This window comes from Carassius carassius, chromosome 14 (assembly GCF_963082965.1).
Source record: "Carassius carassius chromosome 14, fCarCar2.1, whole genome shotgun sequence".
Lineage (NCBI taxonomy): Eukaryota > Metazoa > Chordata > Actinopteri > Cypriniformes > Cyprinidae > Carassius > Carassius carassius.
The window spans coordinates 13495205-13518599 of NC_081768.1; the positions used below are offsets into that span (position 1 = coordinate 13495205).

A 23395-nucleotide genomic window follows, 5' to 3' on the forward strand; every position below is an offset into this window, starting at 1 on the left:
TGTATCACAGTTTTCACAAAAATGTTGAGCAGCACTTCTGTTTTCTGTATTGATAAAAATAGGACATTTTCCTGAAAACAAAATTAGCGGTAACACTTTAGAATAGGTAACACTTGTTAACTATTAACTACGACATTTCTCTCAATAAATTCTTAATTTGCTGCTTATTAATAGTAAGTAAGGTAGTTGTTAGGTTTAGGTATTAGGTAAGATTAGGGATGTAGAATAAGGTCAAGTAGAATAAGGCATTATTAATAATATGTTATAATATGTTATTATGTTATAATATTAATTATTATGTTATAATAATTAATGGCAATATGTTCTTAACTAGCACTAATACATGGCTAATATTCTAGTAATATGCATGCTAATAAGCAACTAATATGTGTTACCTATTCTAAAGTGTTACCAAATTAGCTTTTAGAATAATTTCTGAAGGATCATGAGACACTGAAGACTGGAGAAATGGCTGCTGAAAATAGCTTAGCCTTTACAGGAATGAATTACATTTTGAAGTATATGAAACTAGAAAACAGTTCTTTTATATTGTTAAAATATTTCACAATATTAGTCTTTACTACACTTTTGATCAAATAAATGCAAACTTCTTTCAAAAGCATAAAAATCTTACCAACCCCAAACCTTTTGACAGTAGTGTACTTGCACACATTTACAATAATTAAGCATAAAATTCAGAAAAATCCAATGTGATGTTTTTATTTATAATATAATACAGGTACAGTCCATTGAGTCAAAGCTGGACTCATTACTTGATATATACCGGCAAGTGTTGCAAAAAGGCTCCTCTTCGATGCTTGGTCTGTCTGCTTTGCCTTTGTTCGAGCTGGATCAAACCTCCGACTACCAAAGCTCCATACATGGCAAGGATTTGTCATCCTCCTCCCAGCTTACCGGCAGCAGTGTGTCTCGTTCGGGCAGCAGTAACCTGCACCGTGGTCTTCATCTGGCTCTGGCCCCTAGTGAACTCAACTTGGGTACTGGTTACCCGCATTCTGCCTCCTCCTTCTCACCTTCCCCTCTCCTAAACAACCAACCTTCCAGCCCTGACAGTTTCTACCCAGCGTCCCCTCCTCCCATTCTCACCCCCAACAACCTTTCCAGAAGTCACCAGCGGTTTAGTGAGCTGACTAGGCCGGTCCCAACAGTACATTCAACGTCATCTACCCTTCAGCTCCCGCCTATGATACCAACGCCTCAAAGTCGGCCTACCAGCCTTATCCCAGAGACACTACAGGAGAGCCAGGCGGAGTGTCTGAGCAATTGCCTGTTGACTACCCAAACCGAGGATGAGTCAGACAAAGAAGCCGAGAGTATTCAAAGCACGGTACAGCTACGGGACAAGCCCGAACGTAACCCCAAGGAAGCTGGGTCATGGAGAAGACACTTGAGCCTTGACATTGATCCTCTTATGCTCATGTCTTCCACAACAGCTGCCTCGCTACAGGTCGAGTGTGGGCTCGGCAAGTCTCTTTCCGCTCAGAACCTCATGCTACCGACTGCTGCCAACTGCCATCCCAGCCTGTCCACTCGGAGCAGCGGCAGCAGCAACAACGAGTCCGGCGACCGTGAGCCGTTGGCCGACTGGGGCGATACAGAGCTCCTTGTCAATGACAAAGAGGTGGACACCACGGAGGGTGACAGTTACCACCTCCACCAACAAAGCAACGATACAACCTTCTCTTCTGAGCTGCTACGGACAGGAGCCAGTGGGCTGTCTCCCAGCCAGGCTGGACCTAGAGATGTTCTTGAGTCCCATAAATTGCCTCACGTATGCCTCGAATAACCCCCGGAGCACAGGAACCTCACTGTGGAGACTGGACACAACCTCATGTCACTCATGTGAATCTTTTCCAAAGGAAATGGAGTGTCCTGTACGCTCTATGTGTTTTCTCATTTTCACAGGAAGACGACATGCTGTTCATACGTTCATGTTCATACGTACATATCAATGCATGGACAATTGATCAAAAAAGAGATTTTATATTAACAAGAAACTGTTGTGGAAAAAATATTCCGGGTTCAATATACGTTAAGCTCAATTGACAGGTTTGTGACATAATACTTATTACCTCCATAGACACCATAAATTACTGAAAAATGTGTGAATGTAACCATATGAGGGAATCTATAATCAAGGAAGCTTGTAATTTTATGAACTTAAATTTCTGCTTTTTAAAACATAAAAAATTGGCCCCATTCATTTTCACTGTGAGTGCATTAGCCTAACCCATATACTGTATAATCATTTTTTTTTTTTTTGTTAATCAATATTATGCCACGAATGCTGTCGGTTGAGCATAACTTGTATTGAACCTATAATATTCCTTTAAAATAATGAAGGGTTAAGGTACTGAATGAGCCTTGCATGGGATCAGCATGTGTAAAATGCAACAGCATATAGAATTGGAAGTGTGTATGCAGCTGTAGTAATAATCCCTCACTCAGCATTAGGATTTATTTCTCACTTCCTTCTGAATGTTTGGCAGTCCACTCATTTGCATGTGTTAAGAAATTGTTGGGGGAATAGCAGAAAAAAAACAGATGGTCTTGGTCCAAAACACCATTAATATGTGATACTATGCAAATCAAGCAGGGTTTGCAAGCAACTCTAGAAGAAACTCAGAAACAAATGCATCTTCACGGTATAGCCTGCACAAAGATATGCTTTCTTAATTTGACTATGTTCTTAAAAGCCCTAGAATCTTAGCATCTGAAGAAAGCTGAATGTTTTTACTAAAGAGACAGTATGATGTGTTTAGGTGTAATGTCTTGTCAGGAGGTATTTGTGACAGTCAGGCTTTTTGAAAAGCACTGATTTTTCTAATTCCGAGTCCTCATTTGAATGTTTGGCTGCTAAAATGTATGAATAATTTTCATCATGACAATAAATCACACTTGCAATATCATAACTAATGATTGTAATTAAATTTAACATGTATATTGATTGCTTTGTAACCTGCATCCATATAATCAGAAGTTATCTTTGTCAAAATTTTATTGGAATTGCGTCAATCTCTAATTTCTGTTGTATTTTCTGATTTCGTTCTTTTAAATTCTGTAGCAAGCAGGCATCTTATACCTAAAACTCAGCTTTGTAACCTCTGTTCTACATTTTTTATTCCATGCTTCTGAATGGTACAGTAAGTGCTTTAGCTAAAATGCTTGTCTGTACAACTTAGAATGTAAAGTGTATCATTATGTGTACCTAGACTTACCATGATTAACTGTTACATTTGTTTGTTTTGTTTTTATTTTGTTTGTTAAAAACATCTGAGGCATACATTGAGGATGTTTTTGGCACTTGGAAGCAAAACTGTTCAGATGTATAGAGGAAACCTGCAAATGTGATGAATTGTTTTAACATGAATATGCTTTAAATAAGATTTATAATCCAGAGATAGTTGAGATGCTTATTTTGCTCTAGAGTTGAGGTAAATAATATAGGCACCTGAGAATTTAACTGAGAAAATGTCAACGGCTGTGGAACTAATTGATGCTTGAAATGCAGAAAAGGGGTTGTACAGAAATATAGTCTTCTTAACACATTATGATTAATAATTTTACTATTGTTATTGCTTTTTTGAATATTTTAATTTGTAATTCAACGTTTTATGGTGCCTTTTTGCATTTTATTAAACATTTATACAACTTCTGTATTCACAATACCTTGAACTCCTATTGAAATTGTTATATTTTGACAATTGCACATTCTCTGTTTGGCTGTGAACTTAAAAGCGTCTGTCAGTTTAAGCAGCATTTCTTTGTTTTACCACTAGATCAAATAATTTATTACACAGAAACTGGCCTTATATACATGCTTGATAATGTTAGCATTCTCTGTAATTCAGAATAATTTATTTCATCATTGTGCACATAAACAGAGTTGATGCTCTGGGATTGAAAAAATGCAAAATGGAAATTTATGATCATCATAATACTTAAATAAACAAAATACTTGAAACTTGGCCTAGTGTGCTTGATGTTAATGTCTTGGTGTGTCTTAGTTTGTGGGCCCAGTTAGGATCCCTTTTCTCTTTTCCTCAAACAGTCTACATTTAGGATGTGTTCTACTGTATACTCTATGTGAAGTCATTAGTTAGTCTATAGGAAATGCAGGAATATAGAAGTATCCTATTCCAAAAGCCCTTTTAAAAAAGTTATGTTCAGCAGATGTAGGCCTACTGCATCAATTCCTATGGTTGGCTTTAATTATAGTTTTCTTTAAATAATCTAGTCTATCTATAAAACTCTGCATCATTTAATTGTTTTATTGTTAATTTGATGTAGCCTTCACATTTATAAACAGCGTCACCCACAACAATACTAATAATCAATAAATAAGCAAATAAACAAACAAACAAACTGTCATTATCAAACCCGCAGAAAAGTTTTAAAAGCCTTTCAGGGAGTAATATTTATTCGTTATGGTTTTCACAACAGTAACGAATGTAAATTGCGGTTGCCATGTTGCATTTCAGTAAGAGATCACGTGAGCGGATATTGATCGAAGTTTCTGATCAGAGATTTGTGGTCTTGCTGGAGGGAAGCGTCGATTATCCGAAGTAGTGTTCTTATATGGTTGATTTAAATGTCGGACTGGGAAGATGAGTACGATGCGGATGGTGTGGCGAATTCAAAGCCGTTAACGTTACCCGTTCAAACTGTAACGTTACCGGTAAAGTCATTGAGGCCTCCGTCTCCTAGAGGCGCGCGGAGCAGAGAAACCACGAGTGTCAGCGCAAATTTTGGTAAAGACGGAGAGCAGTGGATAAACTGGAGGGACCGAGACTCTGAATCCAATGTTTGTGACGGAGCAACAGGTAAAAATAACGGCTACAGTCGTTTCGGGACTGGACCTACAGGGTGTCGCGTTGGTGGAGACAGATCAGGCTCATCACAGACAACTCTCAGTGTGGAAAACTCTTTGGTCGGGAGAATAATAGGTGAGATACAGGTGTCTGTGGAACATTTGTGCATGCAGCAGTTCTTTAGGCTGTCAAGCGCTGCCCTCTCTGTAGTGATGTCTATTTTTCTAACGAATCGGTTGAAAATCTATTTTATCAAATATGCGGCTCAGTCGGTTCGAGTCAATAGGCCAAATAAGACTCATGAGTCGACAAACGATGAGAGAAGCACTAGTACAAGAGGATTTGTAGCGAAACAATTTTTTTTTTAAATTGGTCCACTGAACAGAATTATAATATAACAATACAGATTCCAATAGTGGCATGTCTAGGTCTTTGCGTAAACTAAAGAATGATTGAATCGTGAATTACAACGGTTCAAAAGAACCGATTCGTGGAAGTCACTTCTGTTTCTTTTCGTCTTCCTAGGTCGAGGTGGTGCCAAAATTCGGGAGCTCGAAGAGAGCAGTGGAGCATCGATAAAGGCAAGTTAAATACGATAATGCTACAATAAGTGTTGGCAGTAACGTTTGGAGATCTCAGAAACGCCTGTAGTATTAAAGTGTTCTGTCGCTACAACTGATTTCCGTCAGTTAAAAAAAAAACGGTCACTTGCATCATTCCTGAATGATTCAGCCTTTCGAACGAATTAATTGAATGAATGATTCAAAAACAGTGACTTGCCTCGACCTGCAGATTTAGCTTAAGATTTAGCTTAATTTTTAGCGTATAATTTCAGTTATTTAAATCATTTAATATTTATGTATTCAAAATGTTATATTTAAAACATTAATCTCCACATGAATTGAATTGCACTCATGCCTCTTCTGAGCCTCATTAAACATCTGGAAATGTACCTACAAGCAACTTTTTATGTTCTTCTGTGTCACCTCTGTAGTATAAATTTTTAATACTAATTTCATATGAATGGTAACTTATTTGTCTTACTATATTGTTTTATATAGAAATTTTAAAAATCTTATACATTTTAAATTTGGCAGATGAAAATGATGCCATTATAAAGGTAAAAATAAAATATTCATTAAGGCACTTTAAGGAGTCAAATATATTAGGAAGGCTAATTTTTTATTAGAATTTTTGATCATTTATCAGAAGGTGCTCCTACATTTTTTAATCAGGAGGACAAGTGATTATGACTGAAATTATATGTTAAAAATTAAACTCAGCTGGTAGCTTCAAGTCACTGATTTTATCACTGAATTATTCATTCAATTGATTCGTTCAATTGATTCTGCTGAATCATTCAGGAATGAAGCAAGGGACGGTCTTTCATGAACTGACGGAAATCAGTCGTAGTGATGGAACACTTTAATTTCCCGGGAGCTATATTCCAGTTTTAGCCCGTCACACCGTGAGCAGGCTAAAACTGTTAGGACTTGTTGAAATGCAAGACATAGTCCATTTAAAATTAGAAATGAAGTAATTTATTTACTTATTTCTTTCTGAACCCATATTACACAGTTTCTTCTTTGGAAAAAACAAAAAGTTTTAATATTTTTGTTTTGAACATCCACAGTTCCCTGTCACGTCACACACACACATACACGTGTGTGTATTATACCAGGTACAATAACATGGTTTCACAGCACATAAATTCATGATTTATGAAAGAACTGAAATGTTAGCTGTAAAGCAACTCTACAGAAGAAATAGTGTCATTATTCATCTCAACCCAGATTCAGTGTTGATTCAGTTTAGTAACTGTCAGTGTTGCACAGTTCATCAATTATGCAACAACTTAATTTTCAGCTATAAAAGAAGCTCTGTAGCTCTAAGGCTAGCACCATAATTAATTTCTGACAGGAGTGAAAATGAGGCTCAATTGTTCAGCTGATTAAAAGGGAGAGAAATTGGATGAAACTTGATAAAACTGCTTTGACAGTTGTGATTTGTGTAAATTATAGGATTTAACCATTTACAATGTGAGCCATTGTAAAGACTGTAAGTTCTTCCTTATTTATTTCATTAGTTTATTTGACAGGGACCGTGCACAGTTCAAGCTAGGGCTGCACGACATTGGGAAAAAATGACATTGCGATATTTAATTTTTCTGCGATGTATATTGCGATATGAAATCTAATCAAATTTTTTCTTACAAACAAAAATGGGGTGAGCACACTTACATTCTCATTTTAAATGATTTAAACATCGACACCATCGTGTCAATTGATTAATATGCGCGAGGGAGAGAGAGCAAGACAGCGCTCGTGTTGTTTGAAGACGGTGAGCGTCTCTCTCGCGCGCTCTCTCTCTCTCGCGCGCTGTCTCTGTCTCTCTCACGTGCCCTCTCTCTCTCGCTCTCTCGCGCGCGCGTGCGCGCGCTCTCTCTCTCTCTGCCCTGTCAAAACTTTCACTCTATGATGGTTAAGCTGTGCAATTAATCCGCGAATCACATTCGTCAAGGGCCGGGGAGCAGCTGGCCCGTACAGTTAATGAATAACGGATCAATTACGACAGCCTACATCGCACATCCTGTGATGTAACTATCGTGGATTCGTACATTGCGATATCGATGCTTAAACAACACATCGTGCAACCCTAGTTCAAGCCCTGTACCAGAGTTAGCTGTACAGCTAATTTACATCTGTTGTTCCTGGGCAAGGGAATTAAAAAAAAAAGAACAATATAGACAATGTAGACAATACTATCAAATAGGGATGCACCGATCATGATTTTTCATGGCCGATTCCGATACCAATTTTTTTACAAACAAACTGGCCGATACCGATTTCCGTTTTTTTTTTTTTTTTTTTTTTTTTTTTTAAGCAACAAACAAGAAAGAAGGAAAGTGTGCATAAACAAGATGTTTATTTGGTATTTCATAGGCCAAACTGGCTTTTGGCTATTGAAAACAATAACTGCAACCATCTGAAATTAACAGCAGTAACTGCACAATAAGTAGCCTACATTCAATACAAACATAGATGTTACAGACATCAGCATTTAGCTTTTGTTTTTGAATTGGGTTGAAACTACAGAGAACTGGCCTTAAATTTAAAGATTAATTGTAACCATGTGAAAGGCAATAACTGCATAGTTCAACAGTCCCAACAACACAATCAACACACATTCAATAAGATGTTTCTTAATCAGCATTCAGTATTTGTTTTTAAATTTGGTTTTAAATAAAAAAGGTCTTTATCTGTGTCTTTATTTACAGACTAAATAAAAGTATGCTATATAAATAGATTATTCCAAAATGTTAAAATCAAATATTGTTGGTGCAAATAAAACAAAGATGCAAAGTGTTTTCATTCATCCAATTAAAAAAAAAATTAGGGTAATGATTCACATCTATATATTTTTTTAACTTGAGCAAATGAAAAATAAATTGTCTATTGGCTCAAGTTAAAAAATATAGATGTGAATCATTACCCTAAAATTTTTTAATTGGATGAATAAAACACTTTTTCTCAGTGTGCTACAGCAGGTGATTTTTAAATCAAATTAAGTCGATGTAATTTTAAGGTAAAATACAAATAATCATCCTATACAGAATAGTGATGGGAAGTTTGGATCATTTTACCGACTCTGACTTTTGAGTCACGTTCAGCAAATTGAACGAATCTTTTTTCGAGTCATTTCGTTCATTTTAGCAAAATGTAATTAAAATCTTACGTGTTACTTCCCCAACACATCTAGTACTTACGCAAATGTTGATCACATTTTAGTTTTGCCCATTTTTTCCAATTAAATTATTAACAAAGGGTCTTTATCATTCAACATAGACTTTTAGAGATTTTAACCATTTTGCATTGTCATATCCTCATCAAAAATATACCTGGAGTTTTGTTTTATTATGTGTTAGTAATCCTTTGTCAAACTCTTCTGCAATCAAAACACTGACCCATACTCTAGCAAATTTCACAAGGAGATTTCAAATAATGGCTCCTAAAGTAGTTTAACATCCCGAACAAAGCTTATTAGGGAATCTTTCAGAAAATATTTTCACGAAGAATAAGAATAAAACAGAATAAATTTGCAGTACATTGCATTTTATTATTTTTTTCCTGTAAACACAACTTATACCTGGGAAACAGCTTTATAACTTATGCTGTGAAATTGTAAACAATCCTTCGAATAAAGTGCCAGTGGCATGAAACCTGAATGGAACTCACATTTTAAAGTAAAATCCATCAGAAGGTTGTCCAGAAAAAAAAAAATTGGCTACACAAAAACACTGCTGTGTGAAAAAGAGCAGTGAATACTTAGGAAAAAAAAAGTGCACTTCAAATACATTTAAACATTTACCTCTCTCATTCAGTCATAATTAGGCTGCAAGATTGAATTATGAACTGGTAAACGACAAACTGATCACAGAAAATGTTTGTAAATATTTAAATGTTAACTGTTAAAAAGCAATGTTATTAGCTTTTACGACTAAACATTTGCCAACAACATTGTACTGGAGAATCTGCACAAATAAAAGTCTTAAACAGTTCAGTAGTTTACAGGTTACTCTTCTTTTTTGAAGGCTCAAAGTAAAGTTCTCCCACACTTTGGATGACTTCATTTGATTAGTTTTATCTTCCGCTTTTTTCTTTTTCTTTCTTTTTCTTTCTTTTTCTTTCTCAAGCTTACTCCACTGCCGTCTGTCTCCACCATCTCGCTGCTGCAGACGCAGTTCGGGAAGCACGTGACAAAACGAGGCCAGCTATTGGCTATTCGATACTTCTCCTGCTGTACTGGCTGAATAAAACCTGCGGTGACTCATTACTGCCACACTTTGGTCATCGCAGATTTAAAATATGCACAAAATGAGCCGCTTACGGCAAATAAAAGTTGTTTAGCAACTAATCGATGACTAAATTAGTTGACAACTATTTTAATAATCAATTTTAATCGATTAAATCGATTAGTTGTTTCTGCTCTAGAAAAGATTAATTCATTCTTTACCTGGGTCTTCAGTCTGTGATTAGCTCACCTCATCTCTTGTCTGACAAGTCTTCGGGTTCAAATCATTCCTTAATCACGTGACATACCCATACGCTGAACCATGCAGTTCGAGCCGGAAAGAGAATTGATTAGTTCATCTCATGAGTCTTCGGGACGAGTCGTTCCTTAATCACCTGACAGACCCATACGCTATTTCTGTCATTTCTGTCACTGTGTTTTTGTTACCGTTTCTTCAGGATCTGTGGTGTTATTATTTTATAAATAAATAAAGCCCTGTTATAAATAAAATATTGATTAATTTGTCTTTTTGACTGTCAGTAAATAAACACTAGGCTGTATAATAATTTAATAATCCAAGCCTACAATACAAAGTATTTATAGTTTGTTCATTTTTAATCCAATTTTGAGTTTGCTGGTATAATAATTGCTTTTCCTAGGCAAACTTGACATTTTGGTCTAATATATGTACAAGAAGATTGCTCAAAAAGGAAATAAATGACATAAATTAAAAGCAAATAACATTTTGAATCCTAAACAAGTAACACTAAAGTTCTATAGTCTAATCTGAAGGGTGAATTTTTGAAGATTAGAATCCACTGAAAAAAAAAACAAAAAAAAAACGGAAAAACATCTCATCAAAGTGATTTCGCCATCATATGGACAACATTTAAAGCATAATTATAAAAAAAAAAAAATGAATACTATTCACCCATTTGTAAGGAAGGTTGTAAATTAACTAATTACTCTAGCGAATGTTGTCACGTCACGTGACAAAAGAACGAACAACCCGAAGACCCGAAAGATGAACCAATCAATTCTCTTTCCGGCTCAATACTGCATTCTTTTATTGTCTATGGTTTTAGCATATGGGGCTGTCACATGATTAAAGAATGACTCGACCCAAAGACTCATGAGATGAACTAATCAATTCTCTTTCCGGCTCAGATTCCATTGGGTTTAGCAAATGGGTCTGTCACGTGATTAAGGAACGAGTCAAAAACCCGATTGACCCGAACTATGAATTAATCAATTCTCTTTCCGCATCAGACTGCATTGGGTTTAGCGAATGGGTCTGTCACGTGATTAAGGAACGAGTCAAAAACCCGATTGACCCGAACTATGAATTAATCAATTCTCTTTCCGCATCAGACTGCATTGGGTTTAGCGAATGGGTCTGTCACGTGATTAAGGAACGAGTCAAAAACCCGATTGACCCGAACTATGAACTAATCAATTCTCTTTTGGGCTCAAGACTGCATTGACTGACACAGGTGAATTACTACTAGCGGAATAGAACCTATAGATTATTGCGCATGCGCGACTGAACGAATCATCCCCCGAGATGACTCGTTCTTCCCGAGTCACATTAAAGATTCGTTCAAAATGAACGAATCGTTCAAGAACGACACATCACTAATACAGAACTGTCGTTTACTTCTGACTTTTCAAACGTGTATGCAAGTTCTAATTTACAAAAAAAAAAGGTTTTGTCACAGTTTAGTCCGTTTCGTTTCTCATCCAACACGTGAGAAGTTGATCTGAACATCTCTTCACGGTCTACTCATTTTCAGGGTGCGGACCGGTACAGTGTATGCTCGCGCAGCTTTAGTGTGCACAGAAAAGGGACTCTTATTTGTGCGCCAGTACACCAACGTCTGATCGCTTCCTGCTATCTGTGCCTCAGACATGAAGCTCTGCATTTCCAGTGCTGATCGGCTGCCCATGTCCTACGCACAGATTTCGAAATACTTCCACACAAATGACATAGCGAACGATTACAATGAAGTCTGTGCACGCGGTGCACTTCCGGAAAAATCGGCCGAAAAAATACCAAAAACAGGCAGATTGCCGATCGAGTATTTTAAGCAAAAACCTGGTTCCGATTTATGGCCGGTCAACCGTGCATCCCTACTATCAAAACAGATAAAAACTAAAAACATGTGACAAACATTACTGGCATATAATCCAAAACACAGATATAGATCCACATTCCATGGATTAATGATCACATAATTGATTCACCTTCAGCAAAGTTTTTAAGGATATTTTAAAACTGTGAAAGCTTTCACAATCTTTAATATAAGGTGAAATTAAGTTCCACCTTTCTACTACAGAAAAAGAAAAAGCTGATTGTCCAAATTTTGTCTTTCTAACTGGGTGTAACAGTCACCTCTTACAGAAGCCCTGGTAACCCTTACATTTTCTCTGCAAAATGAAACACATTGCTTGAGTGGTATGCTTATTGAGCATTATAGTTAATATACTGTATCCTTCAGCCTCATTTTTGTCCATGTTAAATTCAGTATGGCATCTAACATGATTAAGGTCTATAAAAGGCAATAGTTTCATCACAGCTTTTTTGAGTTCAGTGTCAGTGTAACAAAGTGCATAAATTAATAAGCAGATCTACAAAAGACAATAATGTCCATATCATCGGGTAGTTTCAGTAGTATAGTCAGATCCATAATATTTTCTGAAAAGCTGCCTTGAAGCTGTTGTCTTTTACTTTCATTCCGAGAACGTTCTTCGAAATTCACCTATGTTTTCAGAAAATAATAAGGCGGCATATGGGCTTTGAACAACTCGAATGAGTAAGGGACAGTTTTCTTTTACATGGTATTTCAACAATAACTGTTTAAATGATGAATGATAGATAAACCGTGGTGCACATGAAGCAGAGGTACTTGTCTTTGGAAGCCGTGATGCTCAGCTCAAAGCCAAAGACATGATTGAAGATCTGGTGCATGGGAATTCTGTCAGAGGTCCTGGATGTGGCAATGGTAAGAGCACAGGAATCACTAAGCTACTATAATGTATTATTTTATTGTGTTAATTAGTTTGACATTTTCCATTTTAATCTCCAGGTAACAGCAATGCAGGGTATCAGAATGACTCCTGCTGGCCCGCTGCTGCTGTACGAGCTGTGGCTGCAGCTGCCCCAACAGCTGCACCTATTGACTGGACTGCACTTCGAGAAAATCGGGACAAATATGAAGCTATGAAATGGCAAGGTTAGTCTCTAGTGGCGCAAGATTGACAAATTTACTCATACTCCAGTTGTTTCAAACGTAGGACTTTCTTCAGTGAATTTACACTTTATTTACACACTTTTAAGGCAATAATTTTAACTAGAGTAAGGAATTTAGTTGATATACTGTATGAAATATATAGTCAGATATGAAATACTACATTAAGTACTATACCTTTTTAAACAGTCATCTTGTTTTCTGCAGATCTTCCCCCTCTCAAGAAGGATTTCTATATTGAAGCAAAATCAGTGGCAGTTCGCAGTGAAGAAGTAGTCAAAATCTGGAGGTATCAGTTGTATCACCTTGCCTTCTTCACATTAGCCCACAGATGGCAGCATTTATCTATTCATAACAGTGCGTCTGGATGCTCTGAGATGAATGTACTGTGGCATTCTTGGGTGTAATGTTAGTGCTAGTGGTTAAGGCTTTGAATGTGTATTTTTCATTTAATATTTTTGTTTAAGTGAGAGAAACAATGTGCAAAGTGCTTTGTCAATGTCTTTTGTAGGCCTGTCAAAATGTCTGAAAACTATGTTTGGATTTTTGTACTTAAATATTATCGATATTTTAATTATAATTTATAATTTAAGAATATTGAGAAATCACACTTAAACTTAGACTACCTCGTATTATCCAGGTTTTCCTGGTTCTTCAAAGGAGTTGAGGGGATAATAAATTTTAGTTGTTTTAAATCATTTTGAAGTCATCTTGAAAGTTTGCTGATGCCCCCTAGTTGAGAACCACTGTGTTATAGTGAAAGTTAGAAATGCAACTTCTTTCAAAAAGACAATAAATGAAAATGTATGTCTTTGACATTTACAAATAATTAATAATCTAAAGGTACTAAGCGTTAGTGCAACACTGCATATTTGTATTGTTTTTGTACCCCTGCTCTTCTCTGCCCAAACAGAAAAGAGAACAACAACATCTTTGTGGATGACTTGAAAGATGGGGAAAAAAGAACTATTCCCAATCCAGTGTGCACTTTTGAGGAGGCTTTTGCTCACTATCCTGGAATAATGGAAAACATTGTCAGAGTGGGATTTAAAAAGCCAACTCCCATTCAGGTATCCCGAAGAAAGCATGTCTTTCATGTATTTGCATCTACGCTAAATGTTAAGTTTGATATGTGGGGATAACTGTAATCCTGGTTATTTTGTCTCATGTTTCAGTCACAAGCCTGGCCCATTGTCCTGAAAGGAACAGATCTGATTGGAATAGCCCAGACGGGAACAGGCAAAACTCTAGCCTACCTGCTACCTGGCTTTATTCATATGGATGAGCAACCTGTGTAAGTGTCTTCCAGAGTATCAGTGCTCCACATTTAATCTTTTTATTAACAAAGTATTTATTTATTTATTTATTTTCACTGTAGACGAAGAGACAGGAGAGATGGTCCTGGCATGTTGGTTTTGACTCCCACTCGTGAGCTGGCCCTCCAGATTGAAGCTGAGTGCAACAAATACAGCTACAAAGGATTTAAAAGGTGCTGTGGCCAGTTACCTTAAATCTAAATGCTCTGCAGCATGCATTAAGAATTCATCCTGATTTTTTTTGTCTGTTTGCTCAAAATTCCTCTCATTACTGTAGCATCTGTATCTATGGAGGAGGTGACAGAAGGGCCCAGATTAAAGTAGTGACCAGTGGTATCGACATAGTCATTGCCACACCAGGACGATTAAATGATCTGCAGATGAATGAGCTCATCAACTTGCGCTCCATCACCTATCTGGTACATTAATGACAAAAATGCATACTGGGCCGGTAATGGTGCATTATTTTTGTGAGCACTTAAACTACTTTTAAAAAAATGAGTTTGAGTTTTGTAAACATTTGTTTTTTGGTTTTCCCCCTTTCAGGTGTTGGATGAAGCTGATAGAATGTTGGACATGGGCTTTGAACCTCAAATCATGAAAATCATTCTGGATATTCGACCTGACAGACAAACTGTTATGACTAGGTGATTGGCTCAGTGGTTTGGTTCTTTTGAATGGTGTATGGATGAGTTTGACAGATGACTTTTAACTTAAGTTGCATTACATTGTTTGTTGCTCCAAAAATGCTGAAAGGTTATTTATGTCTTAAGTTGCAGTTCATTTTAAGGCTGAATCACATGGTATTGACAGACCCCAACCAACAAAGACAATCACTAAATTTAAGTTTGTCACTTCTCAGACTATCCACTGCCTGCCTGCGTTTTTTCCTGTTGTGGTATGCCTAAGGAAAAAAAAGTATGGGTTACACACAGGTCCATCAAACTTGACAAACATATCTGTTGTCATCGTTCGGCATCTGTCGGGGCAGTGTGAACTAAACTTAAAATGCAGATTTAGGACTAATATTTTATCGTTTAAGTTTGAATATTTGTACGATTGCCATTTTGCTATGTTAATCTGTGTCTTTTTTTTCTTTCTTTTTGTATTACAGTGCCACCTGGCCAACAGGTGTCAGGCGGCTGGCCAAATCCTACCTGAAAGACCCCATGATGGTTTATGTGGGGACCTTAGATCTAGCGGTGAGTGAGCGGTTGCAGCAGAGTATGTATTTAAAGTGGGTTACATACAAATATACAGCTTTTCTGTTTAGCCTCCTTATTAAAAGTCCCAAGTCAATTCCCTTTCTGCATCTCTGTCTCCCTCAGGCAGTAAACACTGTTCAGCAGACAGTTCTGTTCGTGCAGGAGGAAGAAAAGAAAGCCTACGTTTTTGACTTCATTGACCAAATGGAGCCTAAGGACAAAGTACTAATATTTGTTGGGAAAAAAGTGAAGTGAGTTTCTCGGAGTGAAACTTATATGAGAAAAACCTTTTTTTTCTCTCTCGATGAAACCAGATATGAGAGGAATTTCTGCAAGAACACTTTCATGTTCTACTGAAATGATATTGCGTAATCTAAATTCTATTACGATCACTTGATGTGGTAATCAGTCTGTGCCCATTCCTATGTGTGCTTGAGAAAGGTTGTGGGGAAATGCTGCTCTTTTCTAAAAATGAAACTTGGCATTTCTCCAGTGACAAAGGGAGTGGCCATTTAATATGTGGTCATAAAAAAAATATTCTCCACACCCCTGTAATACTGCCACCTTTTGTGGTCAGGGAACAGTTTTGCAAACATTAAACTACTTTTAGAAAGAGGTTCTTTATTACTCTTTCAGCCTGACAGTTTGATTTAGTGCTTGATCCTGATTTTGGCATTTCCATAATTGGAATCAACTCTACAAGAGCCTCATGTATTGTGGATAGTTTTAATAGTTATTCTACTCTAGAGGTACTGTTTGAGGCATCGTTCATCCTAAAACCATCAACAACAAAAAAAACTGGCCCTGACTACATTACTGCATGCCAAACTTTTAGATCGAATGTAAAACCATAAGCAAAACTGGTTAAGAATGTCTGGGTCATCAGATTCTCACTGTGATTTCTCTTTCCTGCTGTTGCATAGAGCTGATGACCTCTCCAGTGACCTGTGTCTGCAGGGTGTAGCGGTTCAATCTCTGCATGGAGACCGCGAGCAGTGTGACAGAGAAGAGGCACTGCAGGACTTTAGAGATGGTATGTTCGTAATAAATAAATAGAGTAAAATGTCATTTCTGAGACACCAATAACACCAGAATTGTAAAACTGCTGATCCCATTTTCCTTTAGACAAACAAGTAGTTCCAAACTCAGTCATTCAGTCAATGTTGTTTTCCAGGTACTCAAACAAAGACTGTTTGGCTAGTGGTGCCTATAATGTAAACTTAATGAATATTTTCGGTGTAGTCAGTGTCAGTCACTTTAGATTTTAATTGAAATTGATCTATGAGATTTCCATCTGCCTATCCATGGCTGCTGTCAAAGGTCGCGTGCGCATTCTGGTGGCGACTGACCTGGCCTCACGTGGGCTAGACGTTCATGACATCACGCATGTTTTCAACTATGACTTCCCTCGGAATGTGGAGGAGTATGTGCACCGTGTTGGGAGAACGGGTCGAGCAGGGTGAGTGAAGCAGTGAAAAGTGTGACTGAAATTACAGTTACAGTAAAAAGTGTGATTATGCAACCATTCAGGCTCATTATGTAAATGAGACAATGTCTTGACTCAGGAGGTCCGGTGCATCTATAACCCTGGTAACAAGAGAGGACTGGAGAGTAGCTTCTGAGCTGATCACCATCCTGGAGAGATCTGGTCAGGTAAACACACCTGCAGGCGTCCACTCCTTTCATTCTGTTTATTGATGTAAAGAATGCAAATCTTCAACATCTGGCTGACTAGTAAGAAATCTGAGGCTTCTTACAGCAGGTTGTTTTTGTCAGCATGCAGGTTACATGTGTATGATATGAAAATAGGGATGCACTGAAATATCTGTCACCATTTTAGTTAACCCCCTTACAGTCATTGGGATCTTTCTTTGTATGTATTGTGTGAATCTCATGGAGAAATCTAGACAAATGCTTTAGTATGGATGCACAATATATCTATGTTCATATCATTATCTGATAAAAGAGAATTCTTAATGTCATCAGTATCAATCGAGTAATTAAAATAGCTAGAATATTTAAAACTGAGTAAGTCAAAGTATAATGGGCCCCTACTTTGTGTACTGCAGATACATTTATTTTTTAGAAAAGGTATTTCCCATTGTACATATTTAGTGCAAGTCTAAACTCTGGATTTCTTTTAAGGTTTTTTTTTTTTTTTTTTTTTTTTTTAAGACTTTCCTAATTCACATTGATATTATTGCATCCTTGCATTGTTATTAACAAGAGTTTCAAACAAAAGCTAGTTTAAAATGAGCATTTTTTATGATTTGGATCAGTGTGTCCAGTTTTTGCTTGATCCACATATCATATGTGTGGAAAAACAACTGTTCATTGCAAAGTTTGGATTCAAAGATTTGTCAAATGCTTAGTTTGGATGAAAGTGAAATCAGATCTCTTTAGTTTTTCAACGTTTCAAAAGCCTCACCACAACCTTTTTGCCAGTAAAAGGTCTTAAAACAAACTTTAACTGTAAAACTAATTACTTTTTGTTGTGTGTATAAATAGAATAGAGAGAGAATGCTTCGTTCTGTGGAGATTGTTTTTAGTGTGTTTATTATATATGTATACAACATGCTAATGGAGAATCTGGATAAAGGGAAGCATCTTTCCTATCTTTAGGATGTACCTGAAGAGCTGGTACTAATGGCTGAACGTTATGAAAAGCACCAGAGGGAGAAAGCAATGTTTGCGCCCAGGGGCAGAGGAGGAGGAGGAGGAGGAGGAGGAGGAGGAGGAGGAGGAGGAGGACGGAGAGGTAGTTTTAGAGGCGGCTCAGATCGGTGGTTCTGATAGCTTGAAAGGTAATATTTGTTGCATTAATTTGTCTTGGTGTTTCAAGTAACACCAGTATGAAGAAAATATTTTATTTCACAACAAATTTTTAAGATTAATTAAAACATCATTCAACTAAATTTGTGTTTATGAGATTTCTTAGCCAAATGTGTGTGCTTTTAAGCATTTGTATGTGTTGTACCAGCAGTAGTGTTAATCTTTAATTGTGTCTTTCAGGTTGATGTCACTATACTCACTGGAGTTCATTCATAAGCTTTTAAAGTGTTCACCCTCTCTTTTGTAGAGAGCCTGTTAAGTCCTTGTAACTGACCATTTAAGTTTTGCTATGTTTAAGAAACTGATTCATTTTGCATGCATGATATATTTCTTTAATATAATTTTTTTCACTGTTCAGTGTTTGGTTTTTTTATTTTTATTTTTTATTGTTATCCTACATTGATGTGAGGTAAAATGCCTCCAGTTGTAGATGATGTAACAATCTTGTTCAGCTGAATGCATATCAAATAAAAGCCTATAAAACTATTTGGAATATGTATTAAGCAACATTGGACTGTCAAGATGAAAGAACAAAACATGCATAAATACAATATACTGAAAATCAAAATTAACTGAATATTGGAAAGTTGTTATTGCACTGAAATTCAATTGCATTTGCCAGGAAATCACAGCTACTCTGAGAGGTTTGATGTAAGAGATTATGGGATGGAACGAAAAAGTTAGGGAGATGACGAATTCTTAGATGTTTCACAAATTCTTCCAAAAGCTGCTTGAAGCAGTTGGCCAGCTGACTGTATGCCCACTCATTGTCAGTTCCCCTTGTGGCACAAGCATGAAGAAGGGTGGTCTTTGCATGATAGGAGCAGAAGCTGGACATCTTATTGGATTTGGAGTCAACCTCTTTGAGCTGTTGAAGAAGATACTTCAGGAGCTTTAGGCAGTCCTTCCTGTAAAAGTAGAGCAAAGTTCAGTTATTTTATTGTAAATGTTGTGGACTTATTGAACGCCATTGTATTAATGCAAACAATGAAGCAATATCACAACAGACAGTTTCTGCACTTAAATTTTACCAGCATCAAAGCTTGGCACAAGAGGAACTGAATAATAATTACCGGCAACATTTCTGGCCAACCTCTTCACAGCATGTCTTGGAGTGGCCATGTTTATTCAGAATTAGTTTTTCGACGTGCGAAAAAGAAATTCGCCAGGCATCTGTGAAAAGGACATTTTTCCAAATAACTTCTCAGTTTTTGAAGTGCCACAGTATCTCGGTTCATACAGTATGTGTGACCATGCATCACAAAACCAGTCATAAGGGTAAACTTTTCAAAACTGAAAAGCCTAATAAGCTTTTCATTGATGTATGGGTTGTTAGGATAGGACAATATTTGGCTGAGATACAACTATGTGAATATCTGAAATCTGAGGGTGCAAAAATATTAAGAAAATTGCCTTTAAAGCTGTCCAAACAAAATCCTTAGCTATGCATATTACTAATCCAAAATTAAGTTGTAATATATTTACGGTAGGAAATTTACAAAATATCCTCATGGAACATGATTTTTACTTAATATCCTAAAGATTTTTTGGCATTAAAGAAAAATCGATCATTTTGAACCATGTTTATTTTTGGCCATTGCTACAAGCCTACAAGACTGGTTTTGTGTTCCAGGGTCACATATAAAAACAAAAAACTGGTAATGATGATAAACATTATACCTTTTGCAACAACTCCATCATGCTCCGAGTTTCCCTTTCCCTCATATTTAGGCACCAGGTAGAATGGTTGATGCTTCATATTAGCTTTCTCCTTTTTACCAAGCCAGTTTTCTATTTTGAAGCCATCTTTTGTAAAGTCTGGCCAGCTTGCACGATGAACCTTGAGACCAAGAACAAAGTCTACAGAAATAGTCTTTCCGTTTTCTCCCATTTTTACTTCCAGTGTCACTGCAGGGCATTTAGGCTTTTTTCGCTGTATCTCAATTTGGTCTACAGAATGCAAAAAAAAAAAAAATACAAATATTATGGATTGCATAAACTTAGCCACCATGTTAAGATGTGTCTTAAGAACTAGTTTGACCTACTAGCAGTTGTCAAGGGGTTATCAGTCTTACTTTTCCAATACAAATAAGACCAATCTACTTTTAATTACTGAATTAAAAAAAGCTATGACCGGTTTTGAGGGGAAAAATATATTAACTTTTTAAGACTAGTCTAAACTGTTTATGCAACCAGTCCCAGAATGCTTAAATGGTTGTAGCCTTTTGGTTTAGAGCTCGTGGGAAGGATTACTTTTGTTCTTTTTTTCCCCAGGGGTTGAATTAAATGCAGAGGGTAAAGTTCTGCAGTTGGTGTATTGTGAATCACAAGTAACAATTTACTGATTCAGTTGAAACGTGCTTTATAGTTTTGAAAATAGCTAAATTTCCACTAAAACTAGTTTAATTTTCGTCCTCATTTCGTAACACTAAGATTAAATATGTTTATGAATGTTTCTGTTGTACTTTGTTTTCTTAAATTTAAAAAAAAAAAAAATTTCTCGGGCTACAAGGACTAAGCGATGATAAGCGACGATTAGAACTGCATTATGGGTTAATCGCAAACGGAGAACTTTTCTGAGATAGCCTACGTCACGTCACGGTGCTGAAAACCAGTTGTGGGCATATTGTGTTCAAATGTTTGATTTCTTGATGTGCCAAAGAGTTGTTTTCCCCAACTTGATTTACCATTTACACTTATATTCCTGTCTGTAAATGGTCAAAATTGCCGCAATTGTTTTGTTTTTAAAGGCTCGTTCAAAGTCCAACAAGAACTGGAGCTAGATCAGAGTAGAACGTTCGAAATATTAAAAATGATATTTCAAAAGATGCGGATTTAAACGTTTAAGCTTAAATCATACGTTATATATTATGAGGTCATTAAAAGATTTACAACAACAAATAAATACTTATTTATTTGGACCTACATGGAAGTTTCTCCACAGCCTTCTTGACGGCGTCTCTGAATTCACTCAGCATTTCGCTGGCCTGAATGGTCTTGTTTTCGTTTAGAAATCTGTCCAGAGGATGTCTTGTCGGATGTCGTTTTAGTGCAATACTGTAAAATGCTCCGGCCTCATCAAACTCCCGAATGTCCACTCGCTCCACAGGAATAGTCAGCATCACATCAAATTCATCTGGTTCACAAATCTAAAATGTGACAAAGCAGATGCTGGTTACTTTGAACTAAGCTGTTTTATAAGCGTTGGGTGAGATTAGACATGTCATGACCATATAATCGTAATATTCCACAAACGTGTCCGAACACGAATATTTTTTTACTTTTATGGAATAATTGGATATAGCCTAGGCTACCTGAAGGCATTTGTTATACGTTGTCATTTTGAAATGTGATTTAACTTGTAATTTCAGAGCCATGTCCTGAAAAAACAATAACAAAAGTGTGCATTGAAACAGGCCAGAAAACGCTTGATTTTTCACATATGACAGGCATCTGTGAAAATTCAAGCGCTTTCTGGCCGGTTTTTAATCTAACATCACCGAGTATTATCTTTGTTTGGACATGCTCTGATGAATGAATGCCCTTTTATGTTATTATTAATAAGATGTTTACAAGCCCTGGAAATCTGATACAGAATGATGAGTGGAGATGTCACTGCGTCACTTACTTTAACGTTTTCATAATAACTTCCAGTTCGTAACCTCTCGATCTCTTCACACCAGGTCGTGTTTCGTTTCAGGAATGCAATGACTTTATCTGTTATGTCATTAATACAACTGGACGCATTGGACCGCTCGTTCTTCTTGATCTTTAATTTGTCAATAGTTGCCTTAAGAATCTTTCCCAGTGTGTCGTCGACTCTCTTTGTGGTTTGTTCTGCGCTTTTCTTTTGGCGATCCGGGCTGTGCGCACTAACCGCTGGAGAAGCGTCCTGAGAAAAATCAGTTTTAATAGCGGATTCATGCCGCCTTCTAGGGTTTGCGTCGGATTTTGCATCCAATTTGCTTTCAGAGCTCTCTAGAGATTCTTCTTTGTCAATATTTAAAAGATCTTTTTTTCTCTGACATTTTGGTGCTGGTTTTTCATCGGATTTACTCTGATTCTTTCTCTGTGCACTGTCTTGTTTCTCATTCTTGCCAGCATGGTTTGCGTTTTTATGAACAGAAGCGCCGTTTTCTTCGTGCTTACTCTCGGAGTTCTCCGAAGACTGTCTGAGATCTCTCTGCTTCTTACTCTGTCGATTATCCCGTTTTGGTGTTGATTTGTCATGAGGTTTGTCTTCACTTGCAAAGTCATGAGGATCTTTCTCCTTTTTACTCTGTTGCTTTCTGCTTCCCAGTTTTGGCAGCTTGGCCTCTGCGGGCTCCAGAGACTTATCCTCCCTGTCAGTCTTCTGCTGTTTACTCTTCTCATTTCCATTTGCTTTTGTTTGAGTTTTGGCTTTGGGTTGGTCAGGGTTTGTTGCGGGGAAGCTGCCCGGTTTTCTCGGGATGTTCATGATGGCTGGTGTGTGTGCTGCGACTCGCGCAGTTGTGCGTTAAATGAAGGTTTCAGTTACAGAGAAATGTGTCATCAGGCTACAGGTGGTTGTACTGTGCCAGCCTCTACGGTTCGAAGTTCTCACTTCCTCAGTCTTATGACGTTATTTCTATAGGCTACGCATTGGGGTTTCCGTGGATCGTGTGAAGTAGCCTACATTTATTGACAAAAATGTGTAGACAGGTGCTAGTTGTCATCTGTTGGCCAAAATAATGGTTTGATATTTATATATCATAACGTTTACTTAAATTCTGCTTAAGCCTACAATGTACTATTTAATAGCAGTGTGAAAACATGCCTAGCTTTCAGTGTGTTCAGTAAAATCTTTCTTCTTGGCCAATAATGGTGATATAACAATATTTAATACCGTGAAAAGTCCAAGACTATTTGACTTAAAACATAAATCTGCCCTGAGGAATATTAAGTGGAGTAAAAAGTCACCTCTCTGTAGTGTTCGAGTTGAACAGGAAAATCTTTTAAACACTAATATAAATTGGAAACTTAATATAATAGGAGTAAGGGTTAAACTATTGTTTAAATCTAGGTTATCTGTTCTGAAAAAGTATTATTTAGGCAGCTATTGATAATAGGTCTTCTAGTATTACTACTATTCGCGGTGGTAACCCCGTCTATCTATATATACACACACCCAAAGTGGCTTGATGATGAAT

The 23395-nt window shown here is 36.9% G+C and overlaps 3 protein-coding genes across 5 annotated transcripts in view; 2 read left to right on the plus strand and 1 right to left on the minus strand.

Annotated features, from left to right (window-relative positions):
- The window catches only part of kcnq5a (potassium voltage-gated channel, KQT-like subfamily, member 5a), a 125509-nt gene extending 121520 nt beyond the window's left edge, over positions 1–3989 (plus strand). For all 3 annotated transcript variants that reach the window (XM_059566204.1, XM_059566205.1, XM_059566206.1), the window contains one exon: positions 740–3989. In XM_059566204.1, the coding sequence (XP_059422187.1) occupies positions 740–1807 (1068 nt within the window). In that variant the 3' untranslated portion in view covers positions 1808–3989. The remainder of the gene's footprint in view (positions 1–739) is intronic.
- A 512-nt stretch (positions 3990–4501) lies between these two features.
- On the plus strand, positions 4502–18710 carry ddx43 (DEAD (Asp-Glu-Ala-Asp) box polypeptide 43). The gene is made up of 17 exons (XM_059566207.1): positions 4502–4967; positions 5358–5413; positions 12499–12625; positions 12710–12856; positions 13079–13160; positions 13785–13941; positions 14047–14165; positions 14250–14360; positions 14465–14606; positions 14734–14834; positions 15302–15389; positions 15516–15643; positions 16316–16425; positions 16713–16851; positions 16958–17045; positions 18015–18196; positions 18405–18710. The coding sequence occupies exons 1-16, from the start codon at positions 4613–4615 to the stop codon at positions 18183–18185; spliced, it is 2121 nt and encodes a 706-aa protein (XP_059422190.1). The 5' UTR covers positions 4502–4612; the 3' UTR covers positions 18186–18196; positions 18405–18710.
- Positions 18711–18718: 8 nt separating this feature from the next.
- Positions 18719–22773, minus strand: cgasa (cyclic GMP-AMP synthase a). Its single transcript, XM_059566208.1, has 5 exons — positions 21853–22773; positions 21151–21373; positions 19905–20174; positions 19298–19397; positions 18719–19132 (listed from the first exon to the last, which is right to left on the minus strand). The coding sequence occupies exons 1-5, from the start codon at positions 22681–22683 to the stop codon at positions 18793–18795; spliced, it is 1764 nt and encodes a 587-aa protein (XP_059422191.1). The 5' UTR covers positions 22684–22773; the 3' UTR covers positions 18719–18792.
- Between the last annotated feature and the right edge of the window lie 622 nt (positions 22774–23395).

Excerpts from the sequence above, each read along its gene's own strand:
- ddx43 (XM_059566207.1), top strand. The coding sequence starts at position 4,613 with ATGTCGGACTGGGAAGATGAGTACGATGCGGATGGTGTGGCGAATTCA. Across the intron at positions 13,161-13,784 it reads GAAGTAGTCAAAATCTGGAG|AAAAGAGAACAACAACATCT; the intron begins GTATCAGTTGTA and ends CTGCCCAAACAG. Across the intron at positions 17,046-18,014 it reads TCCTGGAGAGATCTGGTCAG|GATGTACCTGAAGAGCTGGT; the intron begins GTAAACACACCT and ends TCCTATCTTTAG.
- cgasa (XM_059566208.1), bottom strand. The coding sequence starts at position 22,683 with ATGAACATCCCGAGAAAACCGGGCAGCTTCCCCGCAACAAACCCTGAC. Across the intron at positions 19,398-19,904 it reads TGATGGAGTTGTTGCAAAAG|ATGCCTGGCGAATTTCTTTT; the intron begins GTATAATGTTTA and ends TCCTTTTCACAG. Across the intron at positions 19,133-19,297 it reads GTTGGCCAGAAATGTTGCCG|GAAGGACTGCCTAAAGCTCC; the intron begins GTAATTATTATT and ends CTACTTTTACAG.